At 41.3% G+C, this 26,337-nt stretch overlaps 1 protein-coding gene and 1 long non-coding RNA gene across 3 annotated transcripts in view; one reads left to right on the top strand and one right to left on the bottom strand.

Moving 5' to 3' along the window:
* Positions 1-21,702, bottom strand: part of LOC145721778 (uncharacterized) — a 58,517-nt gene extending 36,815 nt beyond the window's left edge. Inside the window, exon 1 of one of the 2 annotated variants that reach the window (XR_014145676.1) lies at positions 21,564-21,702. This is a non-coding gene — a long non-coding RNA (uncharacterized LOC145721778). Of the gene's footprint in view, positions 1-21,525 lie in introns of both variants that reach the window. The other variant, XR_014145677.1, reaches the window with a different exon arrangement.
* On the top strand, positions 21,658-24,674 carry AMIGO2 (adhesion molecule with Ig like domain 2). Its single transcript, XM_006739167.3, has 2 exons — positions 21,658-21,790; positions 22,178-24,674. Exon 2 carries the CDS (start codon positions 22,240-22,242, stop codon positions 23,803-23,805), a length of 1,566 nt encoding a protein of 521 aa, XP_006739230.1. The 5' UTR covers positions 21,658-21,790; positions 22,178-22,239; the 3' UTR covers positions 23,806-24,674.
* The last annotated feature ends 1,663 nt before the right edge of the window (positions 24,675-26,337 follow it).

Raw genomic sequence — 26,337 nt, 5'->3', positions numbered from 1 at the left:
TATCCACCAACTTATTAGTGGGATCAATTGAGAACTGAGAATGTTAATGGTCTTTAAAAACTGTAAAATCCCATTCAGTAACTCTTTGAATTTGACTGAATTCATTAGTTTTTTGAAAAATCAACATTACTTCCTGACTCGATAGTGAAGTTGTCTTACTCAAACTTACAATCTATTTTTGGTGACTATTTAATCAAAATTCCATCTCAAATATATTTAGACTAGTGTACTTAACTTATATAGTGGTTGTGTTGCAAGTTTATTTTCTGAAAAACTGCAGGAAGGAATAAAAAACATTGGAAAGGGTAAGGATATGGATATTTATAAATTACTATTGACTGTACAAAACAATAACTATAATTTCCTTTGTAGTATAAAATCTATGTAGAACTAAAACGCAAAACAAGAAGAACACAAAAGTCAGGAGGGGTAAATAGTTTAAAAGGTTTAAGGGTCTAATATCATAGGAGTGGTAAAAATAATAATTTGTATAATTCTTGAATAAATCAAGGATATATGTTGTAAGCTCCAGGATAACTACTATCAGAATGGAAAACTAATGTATAATTTGCCAAGTTATTAGAATGAGGACATTAAATAATAAGAATTTTTTGAATAATTGAAAAGAGGCAAAAGAGAAAGAAACAAGGAAGATAAAACAAAAGGAAAAAGGGAACATAAAAGAGAAGAGCCTAATAGAAAATTTAAAATAAGATGGTGTCTAGAAACCCAATTGGATCGGCGATTACATTGCATATAAGTGAAATAAATTTAAAGTAAAAGACTATGATTGTTAGATTAGATAAAAAACAAACCCAACTATATGCTTTAAACCTAATGATCAAGAGGGCGCCTGGGTGGCTCAGTTGGTTAAGCGACTGCCTTCGGCTCAGGTCATGATCCTGGAGTCCCTGGATTGAGTCCCGCATCGGGCTCCCTGCTCGGCAGGGTGCCTGCTTCTCCCTCTGACCCTCCCCCCTCTCATGTGCTCTCTCTCTCTCATTCTCTCTCTCTCAAATAAATAAATAAAATCTTTAAAAAAAAAAAACCTAATGATCAAGAAATGTTTAATGTATAAGGAAAGATAAATAAACCATGCAACCACTAACTACAGTGAAAAAGCTCAGATAGTTCTACCAATATCAGGCAATGTGCATTTTAAGGCAAGAAATATTGTCAGAGATAAAGAGAGATGGTTTGTAATTATAAATGGGTCAATCCAATAGGAAGATACTACAATCCTAAATCTCTATGCACCCAATAGCATTGCTTTGAAATAATTTAAACAAAAAACAAACAGAAAAAGGAACTATATACAAATCAATAATCATAGTGAAAGGCATTAATATATCTTTCTCAATGGCTGGTGGAACAAGCCAAAAGTAAAAAAATCAGTAAGAATATGGAAGATATTAACAGTACAAGTTTGCAAACCTGATCTAATTGCCACGCATGTAAAATTGCACCTACTAATGACCAGTTCATATTTATTTCAAGTGTACATGAAATGCTTATTAAAATCAATATAGTTAATATAAAGAAAGTCTTAACAATTTCAAATTATTGGAATCTTTCAGAACATCTTCCCCGGGTAGGAGAAACTAAGATGGTGGAGTAATAGGAGGACCCTAGGCTTGCCTTGATCCTTAAACACAGCTAGATAAATATCAAATCATTCTGAATACCCAAGAAATCAATCTGAGAACTGACAGAACAAACTGCACAACTACAGGGAGAGAAGAGGCCACATCATGGAAGGTAGGAGGTGGGGAGATGTGATTTTGGGGAGAAATGGATCACAGGTGCTGCAGAGGTGAGGGAGCCCTGGTCACAGAGAAAGATGAGGGAGAAAGAGAGAGAAGAGCACACAAGGGATTGCACAAGGAAAACGCTTCCCTAAAGCCATGACTGGGAAAAAGAGAGGGGCTGATTGTCATGAGATTTTACAATCAGCAGGGCTCAAAGACTAGAGTTTTAGAGGTCCGTAGCATGGCTGGTGTGGAGCCCTAAGGTCATTCCAGTGCTCCCATGGAGAAGGAAAGCAGAAAGCCTGGGAGAGATGGCACGATCTGAGGATCCCCTGGAACAAACTGGGAGAGACAGTCCCCCCTTCTTGGAACACATCTGGGAGAGGTGGCATTGCCTCTCTGAGGACAAAAGAATTGGCATTATATTTCCCCACCCATTAGCAGAGGTGCAGACATACCTGCTGAGAGCGGCCAATCTAGACGCTGGCTATTTGCTGTGCCTTACTCCAAACACCATGCCCCATGCTTGTGTGCAACTGCCCTTCTGGGACAAACCTTCATCAGTCCCAGTGCATCAAGACCCTCCCCTACAGGACCAGCACAGGTCTGTGCTATGCCAGGTCCCTAAAGATTGGAGTTTTAAACTCAGCCAGTGTGTGTGTAGGGGGGTGCCTGGGTGGCTCAGTCGGTTGAGCACCCAACTCTTGGTTTCGGCTGGGTCATGATCTCAGGCTCATGAGGTTGAGCCCTACATCTGGCTCTGCACTCAGCATGGAGCCTGCTTCCCCTCTCCTCCCACTCCCTCTGCCCCTCCCCCTACTTGAGCTTGCTTGCTCTCTTTCTAAAATAAATAAATTAATAAAAAAAAAAATACCAACAAACTCAGCCTGCCTGCCTGGGGTAGAACAAAGGTACACTGCACTGCCAGTGGGCAGATGGCCTGAATACAGACAGAGTGAAGGCAAGGACCTGAAGGCTGCTTGTGACACATGAGGGGAGGTTATTTGCTCTTCTGGAAGGGCTTCTCGGACAGCACTGGGGGCAAATTCTGCTCTCTGGTGACAAGGGAGGTGGCTGGTGTCATTCTCTCCCCCACCCCTCAGCATGAACTAACTTCAGTAAACAGCACAGCACCAACAGTAGAGGCCTAAACTGCTTACAATAAGCTCAACCCCCTGCACTCTGCAGGTGTGCTTTTCTTGGGCAAGTGGGCCTGAGAACCAGAGCAGTGGGCTCCTCCCCCAGAAGAGCAGCACTAATCCGCACCCCCCTCCCCCACATGCACCACAACTACTGACCATAGAGTTCTGCAAAGCTTCAGCTGTAGTGGAAATAGCAGCAAGTTTCTTTTAACAAGCAGACCACAGCATACCTAGTTAAAACTCTCCACACTCTGGTTAATGCTCAAACACTCCCCACTGCAGGCAAGGAGAAACTCTGCAGAGGGCTGACCTGAGGGATAGAGCAGCCAAAACACAGCAGCTGACAGCACGCAGCACATACGAGAGACACTTCCTAAAGTGCCAGGCCCTGGACAATAGATGACCTCTTTATAAAGCCATTACTCTCAGGAGCAAGAAACATAACAGGCTTTTCTAACACACAGAAGAAGACAGAGACCTAGACAAAATGCCAAGACAGAGGAATTCATCCCAAAAGAAAACAAGAAAAGGTCATGACGAGGGATCTAGTTGAAACACATATAAGTAATATGCCTGATCCAGAATTTAAAGCAACAATCATAAGGATACTAGCTGGCTTAAGAAAAGCATAGAAGACACCAGGGAATCCCTTACCACAGAGATAAAAGACCTAAAAACTAGTCAGGCCAAAATAAAAAATGCTATAACCACGATTCAAAACTGATTGGATGTAATGACCACAAGGATGGAAGAATCAGAGGAACGAATAAGTGATATAAAATATAAAATTATGGAAAAGAATGAGCGGAAAAGAGAAGGGAAAGAAAAATATTAGATCATGAATGTAGACTCAGGGAACTCAGTGACTCCAAAAGCATAATAACAATGGTATCATAAGAGTCACAGAAGAAGGAGAGAGGGAAAAGGGACAGAAGGTTTATTTGAAGAAATAATAGCTAAAAACTTCCCTAATGTGGGGAGGGAAAGAGGTATCCAAATCCAGGAGGCACAGAGAACTCCCATCAAAATCAACAAAAGCAGGCCAACACCAAGACATATAATAGTTAAATTTGCAAAATATAGAGATAAAACAAAAAGTTCTAAAAGAAGCAAGAGAAACTTACAAGGGAAGACAAATAAGGTTAGTAGGAGATCTCTCCACAGAAACTTGGCAAGCCAGAAAGGAATGGCAGGATATATTCAATGTGCTGAATGGGAAAAATGTGCAGCCAAGAATACTCTATCCAGCAAGGATATCATTCAGAATAGGAGAGATAAAGAGTTTCCCAGACAAACCGAAACTAAAGGAGTTCATAAACACTAAACCAGCCCTGCAAGAAATATTAAAGGGGACTCTTCGAGTGGGAAAGAAAGACCAGAAGTGACAGACTAGAAAGGAACAGAGAAAATCTTCAGAAACAATGACAAAACAAGTAATAAAATGGCACTAAATTCATATTTATCAATAATTACTCTGAATGTAAATGGACTAAATGCTCCAATCAAAAGACAATTTGTCAGAATGGATTAAAACAAACAAACAAAACAAAAAAACAAGACCCAGCTATATACTGCTATAAGAGACTCATTTTAGACCTAAAGACACCTACAGATTGAAAGTGAGGGGATGAAGAACCATCTATCATGCAAACGGATGTCTAAAGAAAGCCGGAGTAGCCATTCTTATATCAGACAAACTAGATTTTAAACCAAAGACTGTAACAAGAGATGAAGAAGGGCATTATATCATAATAAAAGGGACTATCCAACAAGATCTTACAATTGTAAATATTTATGGCTCCAACTTGGAGGACCCAAATATATAAAACAAGTCATAACAAGCATAAAGGAACTCATTGACAATAATACAATAATAGTAGGGGAATTTAACACTCCACTTATAGCAATGGACAGATCATCTAAGCAGAAAATCAACAAGGAAACAATGGCTTTGAATGACATACTGGACCAGATGGACTTAACAGATATATTCAGAACATTTCATCCTAAAGCAGCAGAATACACATTCTTTTCAAGGGCATCTGCGACATTCTCCAGAATAAATCACATACTAGGTCACAAATCAGGCCTCAACAAGTGCAAAAACACTGAGGTCATATCGTGCATATTTTCCAACTACAACACTATGAAACTTGAAGTCAAACACAAGAAAACTTTTGGAAAGACCACAAATACATGGAGGTTAAAGAACAACCTACTAAAGAATGAATGGGTCAGTGAGGAAATTAAATAAGAAATAAAAAAAAATGGAAACAAATGATAATGAAAATACAGTAGTCCAACCTTTGGGATGCAGCAAAAGCAGTCCTAAGAGGGAAGTATATAGCAATACAGGCCTACCTCAAGAAGCAAGAAAAATCTTAAATAAGCAACCTAACCTTACACCTAAATGAGCTAGACAAAGGACAACAAATGAAGCCTAAAGCCAGCAGAATAGGGGAAATAATAAAGATTAGAGCAGAAATAAATGATATAGAAACAACAACAACAAAACAGTAGAACAGATCAATGAAGCCAAGAGCTGGTTCTTTGAAAGAATTAATAAAAATGATAAACTCCTAGCCAGACTTATCAAAAACAAAAAAGAAAGGACCCAAATAAATAAAATCATAAACTAGAGAGGAGAGATCATAACCAAGACCACAGAAATATAAATAATTATAAGAGAATATTATGAAAATTTATATGCCAACAAATTGGGCAATCTGGAAGAAAGGGATAAATTCCTAGAAACATATCAACTAACTGGGCGCCTGGGTGGCCCTGATGGTTAAGCATCTGCCTTTGGCTCAGGTCATGATCCCAGGGTCCTGGGATCGAGTTCCGCATCGGGCTTCCTGCTCCTTGGGAGCCTGCTTCTTCCTCTGCCTCCGTCTCTCATGAATAAATAAATAAAACCTTAAAAAAAAAAAAAAGAAACATCAACTAACAAAACTGAAACAGGAAGAAATAGAAAACTTGAACAAACCAATAACCAGCAAAGAAATTGAATCAGTAACCAGAAATCTCCCAACAAACAAAAATCCAGGACCAGATGGCTTCCCATGGGAATTCTACCAAACATTTAAAGAAGAGTTAATACCTACTCTTCTCAAACTGTTCCAAAAAAATAGAAATGGAAGGAAAACTTCCAAACTCATTCTACGAGACCAGCATTACCCTGATTCTAAAACCAGAAAAAGACCCCACTAAAAAAGAAAATTACAGGCCAATATCCCTGGTGAATATGGATGTAAAAATTCTCAACAATATACTAGCAAATTGAATCCAACAGTACACTAAAATAATCATTCACCATGATCAACTGGGATTTATTCCTAGGCTGCAAGTGAGGTTTCGGTATTCACAAATCAATCAACATGATATACCACATTAATAAAAGAAAGGATAAGAACTATATGATCCTCTCGATAGATGCAGAAAAAGCATTTGACAAAGTGTAGCATTCTTTCTTGATAAAAACCCTCAAGAAAGTAGGGATAGAGGGAACATGTCCCAACATCATAAACGCCATATACAAAAGACCCACAGCTAATTATCATCCTCAATGAGGAAAAACTGAGGGCTTTTCCTCCATGGTCAGGAACAAAACAGAGATGTCCACTCTCACCACTGTTATTTAACATAGTAGTGGAAGTCCTACCCTCAGCAATCAGACAACAAAAAGAAATGAAAGGCATCCAAATTGGCAAGGAAGAAGTGAAATTTTCACTATTCGCAGACAACATGATACTCTATGTAGGAAACCTGAAAGACTCCACCAAAAAAATTGCTAGAACTGATAAACGAATTCAGTAAAATCGCAGGATGCAAAGTTAACATACAGAAATCTGTTGCATTTCTATACACCAATAATGAAGCAGCAGAAAGAGAAATCAAGGAATCAATCCTATTTACAATTGCACCACAAACCATAAGATACCTGAGAATAAACCTAACCAAAGAGGTGAAAGATCTATATTCTGAAAACTATAAAACACTCAGAAAAGAAAGAAAGAAGTGGACACAAAGAAATAGAAAAACATTTCATGCTCACGGATTGGAAAAACAAATATTGCTAAAATGTCTATACTACCCAAAGCAATCTCCACATTTAAAGCAATCCCTATCAAAATATTACCAGCATTTTTCACAGAGTTAAAACAAACAACCCTAAAATTTGTATGGAACCACAAAAGACCCTGAATAGCCAAAGCAATCTTGAAAAAGAAAGACAAAACTGGAAGCATCACAATTCCAGACTTCAGGCTATATTTCAAATCTATAGTCATCGAGACAGTATGGTTTTGGTGCAAAAACAGACACATAGATCAGTGGAATGGAATAGAAAACCCAGAAATGGACCCACAACTACATGGTCAACTAATTTTTGACAAAGCAGGAAAGAGTATCCAATGGAAAAAAGACAGTCGCTCCAACAAATGGTGTTGGGAAAACTGGACAGCCACATGCAAAAGAATGAAACTGGACCACTTTCTTACACCATACACAAAAATAAATTCAAAATAGATGAAAGACCTAAATGTGAGAGAGAAAACCATCAAAATCCTAGAGGAGAACAGAGGCAGCAACCTCTTCAACATCGGCCCTAGCAACTTCTTACTAGATACGTCTCCAGAGGCAAGGGAAACAAAAGTAAAAATGAACTATTGGGACTTCATTAAGATGAAAATCTTCTGCACAGCTAAGGAAACAATCAACAAAAGTAAAAGTCAACCACTGGAATGGAAGAAGATATTTGCTAATAGCATATCTGATAAAGGGTTAGTTTCTAAAATCTATAGAGAATTTATCAAACTCAACACCCAAAAAACAAATAATCCAGTTAAGAAATGGGCAGAAGACAGGAAGAGACATTTTTCCAAAGAAGACATTCAGATGGCAACAGACACATGGAAAGATGCTCAACATCACTCATCATCAGGGAAATACAAATCAAAACTACAATGAGATACCACTTCACACCTGTCAGAATGGCTAAAATTAATAACACAGGGAACAACAGATATTGGTGAGGATGTAGAGAAAGGGGAACCCTCTTGCACTGTTGGTGGGAATGCAAACTGGTGCAGCCACTGTGGAAAACAGTGTGGAGGTTCCTCAAAAAGTTAAAAATAGAACTACCCTATGATCCAGCAATTGCACTACTAGGTAGTTACCCAAAGGATACAAAAATATTGATTCAAGGGGATACATGCACCCCGATGTTTATAGCAGCATTATCAACAAGCACCAAATTATGGAAAGAGCCCAAATGTCCATCAGCTGATGAAAGGATGAAGAAGAAGTGGTATGTATATATACAATGCAATATTACTCAGCTACTAAAAAGAATGAAATCTTGCATTTGCAACAACAGGGATGTAGCTAGAGTGTATTATGCTAAGCGAAATAAGTCAGTCAGAGAAAGACAAATACCATATGATTTCACTCACAGGTGGAATTTAAGAAAAAAACAGATGAACATAAGGGAAAGAAAAAAGAGGGAGGCAAACCATAAACAGACTCTTAACTATAGAGAACAAACTGAGGGTTGACGGAGGGTGGTGGGTGGGGGATTGGCTAAATGGGTGTGGGTATTAAGGGGGGAACTTGTGATGAGCACAGAGTATTATATGTAAGTGATAAATCACTAAATTCTACTCCTGAAACTAATATTACACTATATGTCAATTAACTGGAATTCATTTTATTTTATTTTAAAGATTTATTTATTTATTTGAGCAAGAGAGCATGAGAGTGGGGGGAGGGGCAGAGGGAGAGAGAGAATCTCAAGCAGACTCTCCACTGAGTTCAGAGCCTGATGCAGGGCTTGATACCAGGACTCTGAGATCATGGCCTGAGCCAAAATCAAGAGTTGGAGGCTTAACCAGCTGAGCCGCCCAGGCGCCCCAACTAACTGGAATTTAAATAAAAATTTGAAACTAAAAAAAGAAGAATATCTTCTCTGATCACCATGGAATTAAGCTAGAGGTCAAAAATAAAAATAGGAAAAAACCCAACTGTCTAAAAATTAAATGATACAGTTGAAATAATCCATAAGATAAAGAAAAAACAGAAATTAGAAAATATTTTAAACTGAAAAATGAAAAATACCTTTCAAAACTTATGGGAAAAAGGTAAAATGATTCTTAAAAGGAAACATATAGTCTTAAATGCATATATAAAGGTCTAAAAAGTCTAAAAATCAACAATCAAAAAGTTAGAACAAAGAGCAGCAACCAAACCTAAGGAAATAAATGATAAAGATAAAAGCTGAAACCAAGGGAATAAAAATCAAACATATAATAGAGAAAATCAACAAACTCAAAAGTTTGCTCTTCCAAAAGATTAGCAAAACTGACAAAACCCTAACAAGACTGATATTTAAAAAGTAGACAAAACACAAATTAGCAACAATAGAAGTAAGAAAGAGGATATCACTATAGATTGCACAATAAAGGTATTCTAAAAACAACCCTGCAGATAAATTTGAAAATTTGGATGAAATGGACAAATTATTTGAAAAACACAACGTACCAAAGCTGATAGAAGGAGAAATCAAAAATATGAATAATCCTGATGTATGAAAAACTTGAACCTATAATTTAAAAACCTTTCCCCCAAGAAAATCCCAGGCCCAGAGAGCTTATCAATGAATTCCTCCAAACACTCAAGGAAAAATAACACTTGTCTTATATAATTCTTCAAGAAGGTGGAAACAAAATCAAAGTTTCACAGACTTTTTAAAAAATGAGAACAGCAGAGATTTGACTTTGAAACTCTGACATTCGGAGAAAAAAAAACTTGCAAACCTTTCTCATAAACATTATTTTAAAATTCTTAACAAAGTATTAGGAAATCAAATCCAGGGATGCAGTAAACTGAGTGAAGTTTAGTCTAGGTGTGCAGGTGTGGTTTAACATTCAAAAATCATAAACTTAGTTTACTATATTCACAGAAAAAGGAATAAAATCACATGATCATTTCAAATGCAGAACAAACATTTGATAAATTCAATATTCATTTGTGACGAAACTTCTAGCCAACTAAGATTAGAACTTCCTTAATGTGATAAAGAAGATCTACAAAATACCCACATCAAACATCATTCTCAATGGTAGAATATTAAAAGCATTCCTCGAATATTCGGACTGAGTCTAGAATAGCCACTGTGACCACTTCTATTCAACACTGTAACTGGAGGTCTAGCTCATGCAAAAGACTAGAGAAAGAGAAGTCATGGAGATTGAAAAGGAAGAAATAAACTGTCATTTCCAGACAATAAGATCATGCACATAGGAAATTTCTAAAGAATCTCTAGACAAACTCTTAGAATTAATGAAAGAATATAGGAAGGACACTGAATATAGTCAAAATACTAAAGTTAATTGCTATAGATTGAATGTTTGTGTCCCCTCCAAAATTTGTATTTTCAAATCCTGACCCCCAAGGTGATGATATTAAGAGACGGGGTATTTGGGAGGCGATTAGGTCATGAGAACAGAGCTTTCATGAACAGGATTAGTGCCCTTATAAAAGATGTTCCAGAGAGAGCCCCCACCCCTTCCTTCCATCATGTTGAACTTGGTGAAAAGCCACTATCTATGAATGAACAAGGTCCTCCCCAGACACCAAACCTGGCAGCACCTTGATGTTGGACTTCCCAGCCTCTAGAACTATGAGATATAAATGTTGTCTGTAATCCATCCACTTTATGGTATTTTGTTATAGCAGCCCAAGCTGACTATGGCATGAGTCATATTTATATATACTGGCAATAAACAAATAGAACATAAAATATTTACAATAGCATCCCCAAACTCAAATGCCTAGGAATAAATCTAATTAAAAATATGCAAGACCTCTAGCTGAAAATTATAAAATATTATTGAGAAAAAATAAAGGAGAGCCAAATAAATGGACGTATATATATTGTTACGGAATGGATGATTCAATATTGTAAAAATGTAAGTTCTTTCCAAATTAATGCATACTTCTATGCCCTTGCAACCAAAATCCAAGCTGTGGGTTTTTTCCCCAGGAATTTATAAGTCAATTTTAAAATTCATATGGAGCGTCCCACTCTTGATTTCGGCCCAGATCATGATCTCAGGTCACCTTGTGCTCCATGCTGGGCTTGGAGACTGCTTTTAAGATTCTCTCTCTCCCTCTCCGCCCCCTTCACTCTCTAAAAAAATAAATAAAATAAAATTCATGTGGAAATGCAAAAGGCCAAGAATAACCAAGGCATGCCTGAAGAGCAAATATGAAGGACTAACATTATGAGATATCAGAAACTATTACTATAAAGCTAAGGTAATTGGGGCTCTTGGCTGGCTTAGTTGGAGGAGCATGTGACTTTGAGCCACACGTCGGGTGTTGAGATTACTTCAGTAAATAAATAAATTTTTTTAAAAATTAGTAAGTAATAAAGAAATGGTAATCAAAACTGTGCGGTGCTGGAACAGATAGAACAGATAACCTTCCAATGGAACAGACCCACACATATGTACATGATCTCATGACCCATACATGATTGCACGATTTATGACAAAAGTGACCACACAGGGCAGTAGGGAAAAGAATGGTCTTTTCAATAAAATCATGTTGGGGCAACTGAATATCCATACGGGGAAAAAATGTATATTGACTTCTACTTCACATTACACACAAGAATCAACTCCAGGTGTCTCTCAGTCTGTTTGGGCTGCTAAAACAAAAATACAATGAACTTTGGTGACTGGTGAGGGTCTGCTTTCTCATTCATAGATGGCATCTTTTTGCTGTCTTCCCATGGCTGAAGGTGATGAGAGATGTCTCTGTATCCTCATCCCATTCTGAGGGCTCTGCCCTGATGAACTAATCATGTCCCAAATGCCCCATCTCCTAATTCCATCACCTTAGGTGTTAAGATTTCAACATAGGAATTTTGGGGGACCACAAACTCAGATCATAGCAAGATGGATCAGAGAAATAAACTGTAAAGTAAAACCATAAAGCTTTTGGAGGAAAACATCTTTCTGATCTTGGAGTAGGCAATGCTTTCCTAAATAGGAAATACAAAAGAAGAAACATAAAAGAAAAAACGTGATAATCTTGGCTATATTAAAACTAAGAACTTCTGTTCACCAAGGTGAACAAAATGGCAACCCGCAGGGTGGCATAAAATATTAAATATATATATTTATGTACACTTACCTAATATATTTGATAAAAAACCCCACAAATCCAGAATATATAAAGAATCAATAAGAAAAAGATAGCTCAATAGCAGAATGAGCCAAAGACTCATAAAGGAGGGTATGTAAATGGATGATAACCCTATAAAAAATTGCCCAAGTTCATTAGTCCTCACCTAAATGCAAATTAAAAGCTCAGTGGAACGCCACTAACTACCCCCCTAAATGGTCAAGAGGAAAAAGATGGAAAGTAAAGAGTGCTGATGAGAATGTGGAGGAATAGGAATTCTCCCATACCCGTGGGAGAATAAATTTGTACATCCACTTTGGAAAACTGGCAGTTAACGACTCAGGTTGAGTATGTGCACTGCCTGTGACCAAGCAAGTACATTTTGAGGTATCTACCCAAAAGACATGTATTAGAATATTCATGGCAACAGTACTTGAAATAGAAAAAATTGAAAATTATTCAGATGTCCATCAATAATTCAGTAAATTGTGATAGAATCACATAGTGGAATACTATATAGCTATGAAAATGATCTAGGATGACACGTAAAAATAAGGATGAATCTCTCAAATGCAAGTTGAGCAATCAGAGCCAGACACAAAGAGTATATATTTCATTTCTAAAAAGTATAAAAACAAGCAGAACTAATCCATGTTGGTGGAAGACAGGAGAGTGGTTACCATTGGGAGGTTAGGGACTAGAAGGGAACATGGGAATTTTAGAGTGTTGGTAGGTGTTCTGTTCCTTGATTTGGGTGACATTGCCCTTGTTTGGCTAATTTTCTGTGCATGCTCCATGATTCTTGTCTCGTGACTGCCCTTACGGAAACTTGTTATTTTTTCATTAGAATGGCTGGAGAGAACTCAAGTTCTGTTTATGTAATTATTCATTTTACTTTTAAGGTACATATTTATCATGACGTTTTATTGAAGTTCTGCAAAATGGCTGCTTCTCAGGACTTAGTTCTGGAGACTGGCTTTTCTCTCCAGGTAGCTCCACTGCTTTCTGATATCCCTCCTTCCCTCTCTCCCTCCTTCCCTCCCACCCTTCCTTCCTTCCTTCTTCCTTCCTTTTTTTAAAATTCTTTTTTAAAAGATTTATTTATTTGAGAGATAGAGAGAGAGTGCAGGAGGGCAGGGGCAGAGAGGTCTTAGGCAGACTCCACGCTGAGCACAGAGCCTGATGCCAGGCTTGATCTCATGACCCTGAGATCACAACCTGAGCCGAAACCAAGAGTCGAAGGCTTAACTGACTGCACCACCCAGGCGCCCCTCCGATATCTCCTTCTGCTAAGAGTTGGGTTCCTTGTTCATCCGCCTCTCTTCTGTATGACCACTATTCAGCCTTATTTATGATGTTGTTCTGCCTTTGTGTAATGTACTCTGTTATTGTAGTGATGAAAAAAAGAGGGAGAGATTGCCTTTAATAAAAAGAGTAATTTTCTTATTGGGGCAGAATCATGATGTCATCGTTTTTCTTGTGTAACTTAAAAGTTCACTGATTAGCTGCTTGGCACCTTCTGCCCAGGGATGACGGTGCCATATGCAGCCAATCTGAATATGTGGTCTCATTGGCAGACATACCTCTTTTGCAGCAATGGATTTATCATGCTATAATAGTTTGATCCCACTAAACATTACATTCATCAAACGACCTACTCTTCTCCATCATTTCACACTCACCAAACATACCTATGAATATAAACTTGGCTTCCCAAAGCTTTCTTGCAGGCAGAGACTATGATAAGGCCCATATCAAGTTCTGATCCACTTGACTTTTACTTTAAATTCACAGGTAGGTATCCTTTCGTTGGACATTATAAATCATTCACATTCTTCACAATTAACTCTGGCCCATCAAAAATACCAAGTTTCTGAACTTGTCAAGGTGGGCTATGTGGATGTTATGAAGGTGGCCCTCTCTGGAGAGTCCACCATCCAGCTTCCCCCCAGACATACCAAACAAACAAACAAACAAACAAACATATGTTGATACTTAATGGGTAAATGCAAATGGAGGTAAGGTCCTCAGGGCCTTCCTGGCAAAGTGGATTCGGAAGAGAGGAATTTTAGATGTCCAACTGTTTCAATAACTATAATTGAGTAAATGAAAAATTTCTACTTCTAGATAAATGTGGACAGCAGCCACAACAGCATGTTTTCCATCATCCTGCTGTTTCCATAAAGGAGAAAACGTCAACGAGCAGCCTCATCCTTCAGCAACTTGTTCAGACTTGCCCCTGACCTCTTCTACACAGCAGCTTCCAAGGACACCTTCCCTGGTTTCCGCCCACGTCTTTCTCTCACAATGCAAGTCACAACATGTCAAAACTGCTCTCTGGAGAGAGTGACTGTTAGCATTGTTTTGTTTTGGTTTGCTTTCTCCCTGTAGTTCAAAACTCCTTTGAGTAGTCTCCAGCGTGTCGTGGTGTTGCCAATCATCGCTCCCAGCTAAAGGTCTCCGCCCAGGATGTTCCCCCACAACATGCCAGCTTCGAGTCCCAAGGGGCTTTGAGAAGCCCAGGCCTGCAGACTGGCAGCCCCTTTCACTCTGCAGCGGAGTGCCTGGGAGAGTAAGGCGGGGCTGAGCCAACAGCAGGTCCTCATTTGGAGGAGCCACTGTACTCTGGTATAGCCAGGCCCAGGGGAGCCACATAATTAGTACAAACACGACTGTGGCAAAGCACCTCTCCAGCTCTGTTTATTTTGTACATAAACCTGGCTTCAGTTCCATTAGGTGCGACGGACATTTGTTCAACATCGGTGCTGTGTCAGATCACGTCCACGGCGCAAGGGCAGCAAGGATGAGTAACACAGGATTGGGACACCGTGTGATACCCGTTTCCAGCTTTATCATTCCCACAGCAACTTTCCAGGTCTCAGCTCATCTCTGTCAACCTTGTGAAATCAAACGGTACATATGCTCGCACGGTATTCCCATTTTACACATGAGGAGGTTGAGCCTGAAAGACCAGGTCACTTACCCAAGATTATACAGTTAATAAATGGAAATTCTTCCACCACAACCCAGAAAGTTGTTTCGTTATTCAGTGCTCTATTTTACCACATCACCTTTTTTTTTTTCTTTAACACATTGCCATTTGGCATATGATTAGAGGATGTTTCGACTCTTAACTGTGCCAAGAGAGAGAATCTACTTTCCTTGCTTATGATTCTCTATTATGAATGTTACGGATAAAAGAAGCCATATTATTGTCGCTTAATTCTAAGAGATAATTGTCATCCCTGACCATTCAAGTGGATTCTCCCAAGTTATACTTTTATTTGCTACAATTCTCTTTGTTGAGTCAGCTATTTGGTCAACAAGAAATGAGGAAGATCTAAAAATCTGCTTGTATTGGAATTTTCAATGCCCAAAATACCTATTCTGTTGCAAATATTCTGGCTCTTTGCTATGTCCAATTTGAAATTGAATTATATACTGTCTTATATCCTACAATTATTTCGAATAACACTACAAATTCCTAGAGGAGAACACCATATGATGGCTCTGGGAGTGTGGCCAGGACTAACAATATCTGCTGAATGGAATTTAAATTAGGGCTGACCCCTCTCCTCCCTAATGGGAAGCATTAGAGATAATGGTAGAGCATGAGATCAGAGTGAGACAGCAGGGTGAGAGATCTGGTTCGACCACTAATCTTGGACAAGTTACATAAACCAACTCAGTCCCATTGCCCTTATTCGACAATGGGGATGTTAATGACCATCTCTTAGGGCCCTCGTAAGAATTAAATGAGAAGTCTGGTGTATTGTAGTAAAAATGCAATGAATGTTGGGTCTTGTTATCAAGCCCACTTTCTTGGATCTTTCCAGAGGTCCTTCTGGACTTGCCCCTGGATCTTTCCAGAGGTCCATTCCCCCATATGAATGTAATATTGCTTTTCACTATCACAAACTGAGAGGTCAGAGTTCCAGAGCAAATTATGCATGGAGCATCCACCACAGAGAGCCTGTATTTGCTGAAAATAATTGAATGAGTATTTGCAATAGTGCCGGCTGTCTGAAAGAGAAAGTTTATTATTTTTTTCTCTCAATTCCATTTTACTTTATTTTGTGTTAATTTTGTCTAGCAAATACTTATTGCTCCAAATCAGGTATTTCTTTGAATACTCAGATATTACCTTTATGAAAAGTGACCAATTAATTACTGCTACAGGAAATCATATTTTTTAAAGAACATAAAACAGGAGTCTGAACACTTCATATAATTCTCCAAACTGGGTTTGTTAAACATTACCCATATTTTTCAGAGATAAAATTAGCCCCAGTTTTGAGGGATGTAATAGCATTTAGGAATTCAATTAGATGATTCCCTTCAGGCTAATAATGAGCAAAACGGAAATTAGAGCACCTACCATTTATGACCAAAATTGCAAGAGGTAACCATAATGCCAGGAGCATGGCTTTGACACACTGAATTTTACAAAGCAAATTTTCATCTGCTTACTTCATTTCTAAGGCTGAGAATTTCAGAGTATTAAAAAAAAAAGCAAACAAAGACTGTTTATTTCTTTTCTATTTACATAATTATGACAAACCATCCTTTTGCAACATCTCAGCTTCCTCACTACAATGGATTTATTCTTTGAGCAGAACTGTAATTTACCAGTAAGACTATGAATGGCATTCTCTGATTCTTTACATCTTTTCTGTATTTCTAATTTTTCTACAATGAGCACATCATACTTTTAGGATTAAGAAAAAGGGGCTTTAGTTGTTCTTTTTGTTTTTCTTTCTCACAGAAAAACGCATGGACACGTGGAGGTGTGGGGCAGAGGTTCCTGCCACCTTCACAAAGGCTGGTCTAAGAATGCACTGAGAGTGAAGGATTCACAGCTCTTGGGAGTTGACCCCAACCAAGGTTGTTGAGCCTCAAATCTGGGGGTGTGGACAATCAGTCAACAAGAAATACATGAGTGACTAGTATGCCTCTCATTCTAGTTTGGCTTGCATGGCTATGGCAGCCTTTATGTATGGCTCTAATTTTCAGACCAAAGAATAGTGTCTGGCACATAGTAGATGTTCAGTAAATATTTGCCAAATAAAGGATTGTAGTACTAACACAGAACAAATCAGGGGAAATTAGAGTCACTTCCTACCTGAGAAATCAGAGGACGGTTTTGTTCTCTGAAACTAGAGTCCCTGAATATTAAATAGGACTCACAATAAAGCAGAAACATTGATGCACATGACTTAGCCACAGGTAACTTTAAACAACTGCAAGTACTCATTGTGCTTTTTCTTATCACAAAAACATTGTAAAAAAAAATAGAAAATGCAGATGAGGAAAGAGAAGACAATTCTATAAACCTACCGTTATGAAATAAGTATATACTCTTTCAGATGATCTTCAAAGGTGAAAAAAGGTGAGTTTTGTTTATGTGAATTTCATCTCAACTAAACTAAAAAAAGAAAGAAAGAAAAAGAAACAACCTATGCAGGCTATGTCCTTGAAGACAGGAGATAGAACAGATGAGTGAGTGAGAATTGCTCAAAGAGTTGCCCCCCATTCTGGGCTCTCCCTGGAGAGGGCATGGGGGTAACTGACTAGCCTGCATTTCCAGCCAAGGAAGCTTCCAGAGAACCAAGCCACCAGTTGACCCACGCCCCCTGGAGTTCAGAGAGCACGGGGCTGGAGCCTGAACCTCCATACAGCCAGTGACATAGTACTGGGTGAGAAATCAGATTCTACTACAAGTCCTAGTCAATTTACAAAAACCAACTGGATGAGGCCAAAAGAAAAACAGACTGTTAGAGGAGCGGAGTACACTTCCAGAGCTGGTGGGCAGAGGCTCCAGCCACACTGTAAAAACCGTCTGCACAGTGCTGCCCCCAAAGGGAGGAGGCCTCGGCAGAAAGCTCCTGTGTGCAACTGTCAGGTGCCCGCAGAGCTGGAGACCCCAGGGGGCGGTTCCTGATGAACACCGGATGTGTCCCCAGGTGAAAAAAGGAGGCCATGTTAGCTATCTGCTGGTGTCCCAACTACACCTGCTCACAGGATGGGTGCTAGAGTCTAAGGAGACACAGAATGGGCAAGCCCTTCCCAGGATATAAAGTGCCATTTAAGTGTTTATTCTTAGTAAAAAGGACTCTGAATCATAAACTAGTGCTATAACCATTTCTTGTTTCATATCTCTGAGGCCTTAAGTCTTTGATTACAACAGGAGAAAGCCCTGAGATTTCATCTACCTAAATCCCTGCCCCCAAGTGGGAGTTACTTGCAGACCCAGCCAGACACTCTCACACGTTCACCCCTGCCTCAGCACACTCAATTCAGAATCAATCCACTTGCTACTATCCACTGGAGTCCTTGAATGGTCAAAAATACCAAGATTGTGCCGTGTGGAAAAGACCAGAAGAATAGCTATCTGTCCTATTTTAAACTCCTGAGAAGGCAACTCAACCATCTGTCTTGGCAACCATTCCAGCCTGGAGCCACCCCGTCAGAAACATCTCTTTTCAGTTTAATCTAAATCCTTCAAATGGAGCCTCAAGCTAATTTCATCCCATTCCATTTTCAAATAATTTGGAACACAGTTGTTTACCATCTGGATTACAGGATTACATAATGTTGCCGGGTTATGGCGAGCAGTAAATGAAATAATTCATGTAAAACACAGAGCTCAGTATCTAGCACATCATAATAGCCCAATACATATTTATTATCACCATCATTACACGCACTAGGACTCTTGCAGTCACAGGGACATGAATGCAACTCAAAATAATTTAAGAAAAAAAAAGAAGTAAAAGTGGGCAGTGGCCTTCAGGTACCACTGGATCTAGGACTCAAGTCATGTTCGCAGGGCTCCTCTTTCCCTCTCTTCTCTTCTGTCTTTCTGACAAGCTTTTTGAAGTATAGAGAGTGGAATATCAACCAGCAGACTCAGCTCAAATAGGCCTAGAATAAGTTCCCCATTCCTCAGTTTATTTATCAAAAATTTACTTAATGCCAAGCAAGTGTCAAGCAGAGTTCTAGAAGCTAAGAATAGAGCAGTGTCCAAGACATAACATTTCTGCCCTTGTGGAACTTCCTTTCTAATGGAAAGAGAGGATCTGGCAGGAGAGGTGAAAGGATATAGAGAAAGTTCCCTCCACAACATAAGGTCACACCTTACACCCAAAATTAAGGTAGATGCTTAGCTTTTTCTTCTCAAAGCCAAGTAAACCCACCCCTTTCAAAACTCCTTTCCTATTGCCAAATGGGCAGAATCTCAAAAATCAGGCCTTCAAATAGATAAGTGTGTGTGCATTTTGAGTGCATTTGGTTTATTTCTGTTGTGTAATCTTTGCACGCGTTTCTAAGATGCCTCTAGAGCTAGAGGGACTTAGTCTGCGTCCATGCTTGAGTCCCTTTTCTTTTGACACTACTTTCCTAGGACGTACAGGACTTTCTCCTGCCTGCATGGTTTCCTTTGAATAGGATGTTAGTTCCTTAGTAAAACGTTGCCAAAACCTGTTTGTCAGTCAGTTAGAAAGCATTCCTCTGAGTGATTTCAATTCCATTTCTCTGTGTTAACCATTTTAACTGTAAAAATGAAGGCCTGGAGACCCTGGCTTTTTGAGAACCCCAGGAAGTGTGGCCTCACTTTGGAAACTTTCAGCCTCAGCCTCTCTTGGGAGCTCACAGTGAGGAAGCTTTCTTAGAACATGGCAGGCTGCATTCTTCTTAGGATAAAATTCCACTTTTCATGAAACTGAAACTACCCTGAATCAAGCTGCTTTCACCTGAAAAAAAAAATCTTGATTTACCAGTGCTATTCCAGATTGATTCCACAAACAGACTGACTAAATTAACAATGCACACAGTTCTATTTAAATTTGGCACTGGCCTAACAGATCTGTGCTAGCACATGAATCCATTCATGAACAATGTAGGGACCAACTCCCACTAAATTCAAGGTTGTTCAAGTATATTTGTGGGGGTGGGGTAGGATGGGGGAGTTGGTTGTTGTAACATCAGTTTTATTTTTTAAGTAATATTACAAGTTATGTGCCCTGCTTCTGTGTTCTCAATTTGGTCTGCTTTTCAGTCTCCCTATCCCTTCTGCTTTACTTAGTTATCTCTTGTCAGGGCAGTAATTTATTTTTTTTAATCCAGATATGATGGACAAATGGGCCATCTGGCTCATTCAAATCCCATCGTTAAAACTGATCTTGGAATTAATCAAAAACGGATTTTTAATCGAAAAGCTCATCAACCCCAAGCCCTCCACCTTGTATTTGTCCACCTGGGCTTTTTTCGGGGGAGGTCGTAGGCGGGGTGTCCACCCTGGGTTGTACCTTTCCTAGCCTGCTAGACCAAAGCATGCTTGAGTCCGGCGCGGGCCTGTCTCACCGGAGGTATGTAGAACGCCCGTGCAGGTACCCCTTCTAGGATCAGTCCCTATCCGGCATGAACACATTTGCCTCCACCCCCACCCCCACTCCAACCCCCTAAAAAAAAAAAAAAAAAAGTCTGGCTCCGGGATTTTTTTTTTTTTCCCCCAAGCTTAATACCCTTATCTTTGCATTCCAGCCGGAAGGTCGGCCCCAAGCCTTCTTTCCTGTGCTTCTTTTCGGATTGGGCACCGTCCTCGATGCCGCCTCCTGAGTTAGGAAAGGGATAGAACTTTCCCAGGGAGGTGCGGCGTGTCCCCGCAGCGTCTTCCCAGTTCCTTCCCCCAACCAGAGATCTTGGTCGCACCGGAGGGAAAGTGCCCATTTCTCTACACCGCGCCCCCCCAAACGTGGGCGGAGACGGAAGGCCACTTCTGTGTTTATTTTCTAAAACCTTTAAAACCCGCCGCACTTAGCCCTGTGGAAGCCCCCTTGGCCCTGGCCCAAAGAAAGCTACAAGAGGTCAGGGAGCTCAGTGGACCCGGGCGGCCGCGACAAGTGGGGTCTTCAAGGGAGAGACCTCTGCTTCCCTGGCTGGGCGTGCCCCCCGAACCCCCGCGCCCCACCACCCCGTTCGGGGCTGGACACGCGCACACAGCGGGTGGGAATGGCTGAGCTTCCGGCGCACACCCCGCTCCGCCGCGTCCGTCTCCCCCGAGGCGGGAGGTGGCGGCGAGGCCGCGGGGTGGGGGCGAGAGGGATGCCGGCCGCCGCTCCGATTGGCTGCGCCGCCGCCCCCTCCCCGCGCCGCGCGCCCCCCGCCGTGCGCCCAGCCGGCTCCCGCCCGCAGCCTCGGAGCTGCTTCCAGCCGGAGGGAGGACGCGCAGAGGCGGGACCGTCTCCCCGCCCCGCTGCCGACCCCGCGCACGGGGATAAAACCCGGGCAGCGGCGCGCGGGAACCCGGGGTCCTGCTGGCTCCGGAGCCCGGGGAGGCGGGGCCGGGACCAACCCGCTGCCAGCGCCCCCGCCCCTCGGACCCGGCTCCGGGAGTGGGGCGCCCCGCGCGGGGACACGCAACGGCCAGGGCGCCGAGGCGGTACCTTTAGCCGAGCAATGAAGAGAGCCCGGGAGAACCCACCGGAGCCGACCGAGACGTTTCCTGCGCCCGGGGTGGCCGCTGCCGCCGCAGCTGCTTGAAACTCCCCAAAGTTGAGAGCCAGCGAGAGGTTGCCGCCCGCCGGGAGCAGGAGGGAAAGGAACTCGGGAGATGCAGGAGTGACGGACCGAGACAGACGGACTCACAGACCTTCCGAAGACACCACCGTCGGCGGCCTATCGCCAGAGCCAGTGAGGCTTTTCTGCTCTGTGAGTTTCTGGATGGGTGGCTTCCTATGCATTTCCGTTTGTTTGTAGGATGCGTTTTGTGTATTTCTGTGTCTGTTGCAGTGAGTTTAAAAAACGACGCAGCCTGCACGTTAAAAAAAAAAACAACAAAAAAAAACAGAACTTAATTTCTGGTGTTAAGACGGTTGTGTTGATAGATTGTGACCGTAAATGTCTGTAAGCAGGAGTACCCCAGGAAAATAAATTGCATTTAACAGTAAAAAACCATCATATGCTCCCCCAGCGTGACACACAACCTGCATTTCAAAAGTTATTGAAAAGAAAGCAAGATATGACTCTTAAGGGTTAACTGGTGGTAGTTAACTTTGCTTTCCCCCTCACCCCTTTCAAATATTGATTGTTTACCAGGTTCACTGGTGGGAGGCTGAGCTGGTGGAAAGGCGCCAGGAGGAGACTTGGAGGCGACCATAATGTCTTTACGTTTACACACGCTGCCCACCCTGCCTGGAGTTGTGAGACCGGGCTGCAGGGAGCTGCTGTGTTTGTTGGTGATCACGGTGACCGTGAGCCGCGGCGCCTCCGGGGTGTGCCCCACCGCCTGCATCTGTGCCACGGACATCGTGAGCTGCACCAACAAAAACCTGTCCAAGGTGCCCGGGAACCTTTTCAGACTGATTAAGAGGCTGGATCTGAGCTATAACAGGATCGGGCTTCTGGATGCTGAGTGGATTCCAGTATCACTTGTTAAGCTGAACACCCTAATTATTCGTCATAACAACATCACCAGCATTGGCACAGGCAGTTTCTCCACAACTCCAAATTTGAATTGTCTTGACTTATCCTCCAATAAGCTGAAGACGGTGAAAAGTGCAGTGTTCCAAGAGTTGAAGGTTCTGGAAGTGCTCCTGCTTTACAACAATCACATTTCCTATCTCGATCCTTCAGCTTTTGGAGGGCTCTCCCAGTTGCAAAAACTCTACTTAAGTGGAAACTTTCTTACCCACTTTCCCATGGATTTGTATGTTGGAAGGTTCAAGCTGGCAGAACTGATGTTTCTAGATGTTTCTTATAACCGAATCCCCTCCCTGCCAATGCACCATATTAATTTAGTACCAGGAAAACAGCTGAGAGGCATCTACCTTCATGGAAACCCATTTGTCTGTGACTGTTCCCTTTATTCGTTGCTGATCTTTTGGTATCGCAGGCACTTTAGCTCAGTGATGGATTTTAAGAACGATTATACCTGTCGCCTGTGGTCTGACTCTAAGCACTCCCATCAGGTGCTTCTGCTCCAGGATAGCTTTATGAATTGCTCGGACAGCATCATCAATGGCTCCTTCCGTGCACTTGGCTTTATTCATGAGGCTCAAGTTGGGGAAAGGCTGATTGTCCCCTGTGACAGCAAGATTGGCAATGCAAATACCGATTTCATTTGGGTCAGTCCGGATAACAGACTGCTGGAGCCCGATAAAGAGCTGGAAAACTTTCACGTGTTTCACAATGGAAGTCTGGTTATAGAAAGTCCTCGTTTTGAGGACGCTGGAGTGTATTCCTGTATTGCCATGAACAGGCAGCGCCTGTTAAATGAGACCGTGGATGTCACAATCAACGTGAGCAATTTCACCGTAAACAGATCCCACGCCCATGAGGCATTTAACACAGCTTTTACCACCCTCGCAGCCTGCGTGGCCAGTATCGTTTTGGTACTTTTGTACCTCTATCTGACGCCGTGTCCCTGCAAGTGTAAACCCAAGAGACAAAAAAATACTCTCAACCAAAGCAATGCCCATGCGTCTATTCTCAATCCCGGCCCTGCTAGCGACACCCCCGCTGACGAACGGAAGGCAGGTGCCGCCAAAAGAGTGGTGTTTTTGGAACCCCTGAAGGATCCCGCTGCAGGGCAGAATGGGAAAGTCAGGCTCTTTCCCAGTGAACCGGTCATAGCCGAGGGCATCCTGAAGTCCACGAGGGTGAAATCCGACTCCGATTCGGTCAATTCCGTGTTTTCAGACACACCCTTTGTGGCGTCCACTTAATTTTGTGCCTGTCTCCATATGCTGTAGTAATTTAATTACTCCATACTTAACTTTCTGTGCAGTCTGCAAAATAAACAGCAGGACAGAAATGGTGTTGTTTTGTGTTTTGAAATGCAACCAAATGGCCTCTTTAACTGTTACGAGGAAATGTAGTAAGGTAGCACTTTGGTTCCTCAATTTGCCAGAGAAAGATGGGGTTGTTTTCCAAAGTTTAAGTTCTAGATAACAGTCTCTTAGACTTTAGCGCCACTGATAATTTCGAAGCTGGTCTGGAGGTGACCTTGTCTTTTTGCTCAGGATTCTTGAAAGAAAAATTAAATTTCATGTATTGGTGTTCCTTAAAAAGAGACTTTACTAACTTCTTAGGACCAAAGTTATTTTAAAGAAAAGCATCAGTGTCCTATTTCATTTTTTAAAAGATGTAGAAGGAAGAACCGAAAGGCACTTATAAAGCACAAAGTAAGTTTAGATTTGGGAATAATTCAGCTAATTTCATCATTTGAGACCGCAGTAAACAGACTACACTGATAAAATTTGCTGGATAATGCCATATCCCAAATGGTGTTAGATAAATACTGCAATAAAGGTACATTTGTTTGACTGTCTTCTTTCCATTCTGTACATTTCTTATCCTTGCACAAAAGATCTTATTGAAAGTTGAAAGTTATCATCATTTGTTGCCATAAATATGTAGGTGTTGATACCAAAATGTCTGAGTAACTTCTTAACCCTTTGTTCTCGCTGACTAATATTTGTTCATATGCTTGTGTATATGTAAATCCCCAAATTATATGAACTGTTAAATAGATCCTACTGTATTGTGCTTTGGACATTTGAATTAATGTAAATATATGTATTCTGTGACTTGATGTTCTGTTTTATTTGGCTACTTAAAAACATAAATCTAAGATGTTTTATGTGATCAGATTGTTCTGCTTTGTCTAAAGCACCCTCTCTAGCAAGCATCTCTCTAGATTTTTTGGAGTTACAACATAGAGTTCATCTTGTCAAAGGGGGAGAAAGGCTCTAAAGTGTTCTACCCAATTTATGCCTTCTCTATGACACTTTACTCTGATGTCATTATGTACTTCAGCCAGGTGTGGAAGACACTTAAGCCCCGATTCTGCAGCACATTGAGAGCCCAGGCGACCTCCTCCTTGTTCCCATCTCTGCTGTGAGGTGATCAAGTACTCCTTCTGGACCTAGATTCCCTCAGCTATAAAATGAAGATTGCAGGCAAGGTGAATGTTTTAGGTTCCTTCCCACGCTGGAAGTGATGATGTCCGGGTGGCCTTGTCTCCATCACAGACTTGTACGGGCTCTCGGAAACTGTCCCACATACCGATGGAACGCAGGAGTGGGGTTGATAGCCTAGCCTAATGCTGCATACCCCGAAGGGACCTTTTGGACCGTCAGGTCCATCTCCTTCTCTTTCTCAGGGACAAATGAAGCCCAGAGAAGATTGTGGGTTATGTAAGACCACACAGTGAATTAGTGACCAGGATGGAAGGAGAGCTCAGGTACAGATCCTTCCTGGCAAAGACACGGGAGTCAAAGAATGGGCATGGAGAAAGAGCCAAAGAATGAGACAAAAGAGTGGTCAGAAAGTGGCAAAGGAGAATCAGGGCTGCGTTGTCCCCGGGGCTAAGAGAGAAGAGAATTTGCAGAAGATAGGAATGGGGCAACAGTGACAAAAACACAGAGAAGGAGATGACGAGGGAAGACTGACTAACAATGGTGGTTTTGGAGAAAGAGTGGACATTTGGTGACAGCTGTGTAAGTGCCAAGCCAGGCTCCCTGTGGCAGACACTGGTTAGCAGGGGGTTGGGGAGTGAGTTGCCCCCACAGAATAGGATACAGATCCACTACTCAGTAGCACTGAAAATTCTGTTGCATGGTGTGAAAAAATGGCCACCTCTGCTTTTAAAACATAAACCTCATCAGTTAGATAAGATCCTTTAGACCCAAAGCTGTTACAGGCAAACGTTTTATTCCTGTTCCTGCCATTTAATTAATTAGGAAGAATTCTGTGATTTGTATGACCTTTGAAATCCTCCCTCTTTCTTCACACTTGGAGAAACTCACTAAAAGATGCTGTGATTTGTTCAGCTTCACACAGCTAGTCTGGACACAAGGAAAAACTCTTGAACCACCGATGCTCTCCGGCAATAGGCAGGGCTGCCTCTGGGGGCCATGATTACCTTGACTTTGAGTGTGCCAAAGAGCAGGGCCATACACTGGCAGGGAAGTTACAGAGAGGGTCTCTGAATTGCACCCTTTCTGGACAGGATCCTTAGGGTCCTTTAGCCCTCAAAACACTTGATGCTAGGAAACCTGCGTTGCTTTTTGGCAGAATAACATGGACAGTGCTTGGAGGAGGGAGTTTGTGGAGCCTGATCTTGGCTGGTCCTAGTACATTTTGGGTAAATGAAGGATGAGCTGAGATTGAAATTAACATATGCGTCATCACAATGAAAACAAACAAACAAAATCCTGAATTCTGAAAAGCAAAGCTGTATTTTGAACAAAAGG

Source organism: Leptonychotes weddellii, chromosome 5, assembly GCF_054177405.1.
Source record: "Leptonychotes weddellii isolate Sample4059 chromosome 5, ASM5417740v2, whole genome shotgun sequence".
Taxonomy (NCBI): domain Eukaryota; kingdom Metazoa; phylum Chordata; class Mammalia; order Carnivora; family Phocidae; genus Leptonychotes; species Leptonychotes weddellii.
Note: the sequence above shows the minus strand (reverse complement) of the source record. Positions and strands in the feature narration are given on the sequence as shown.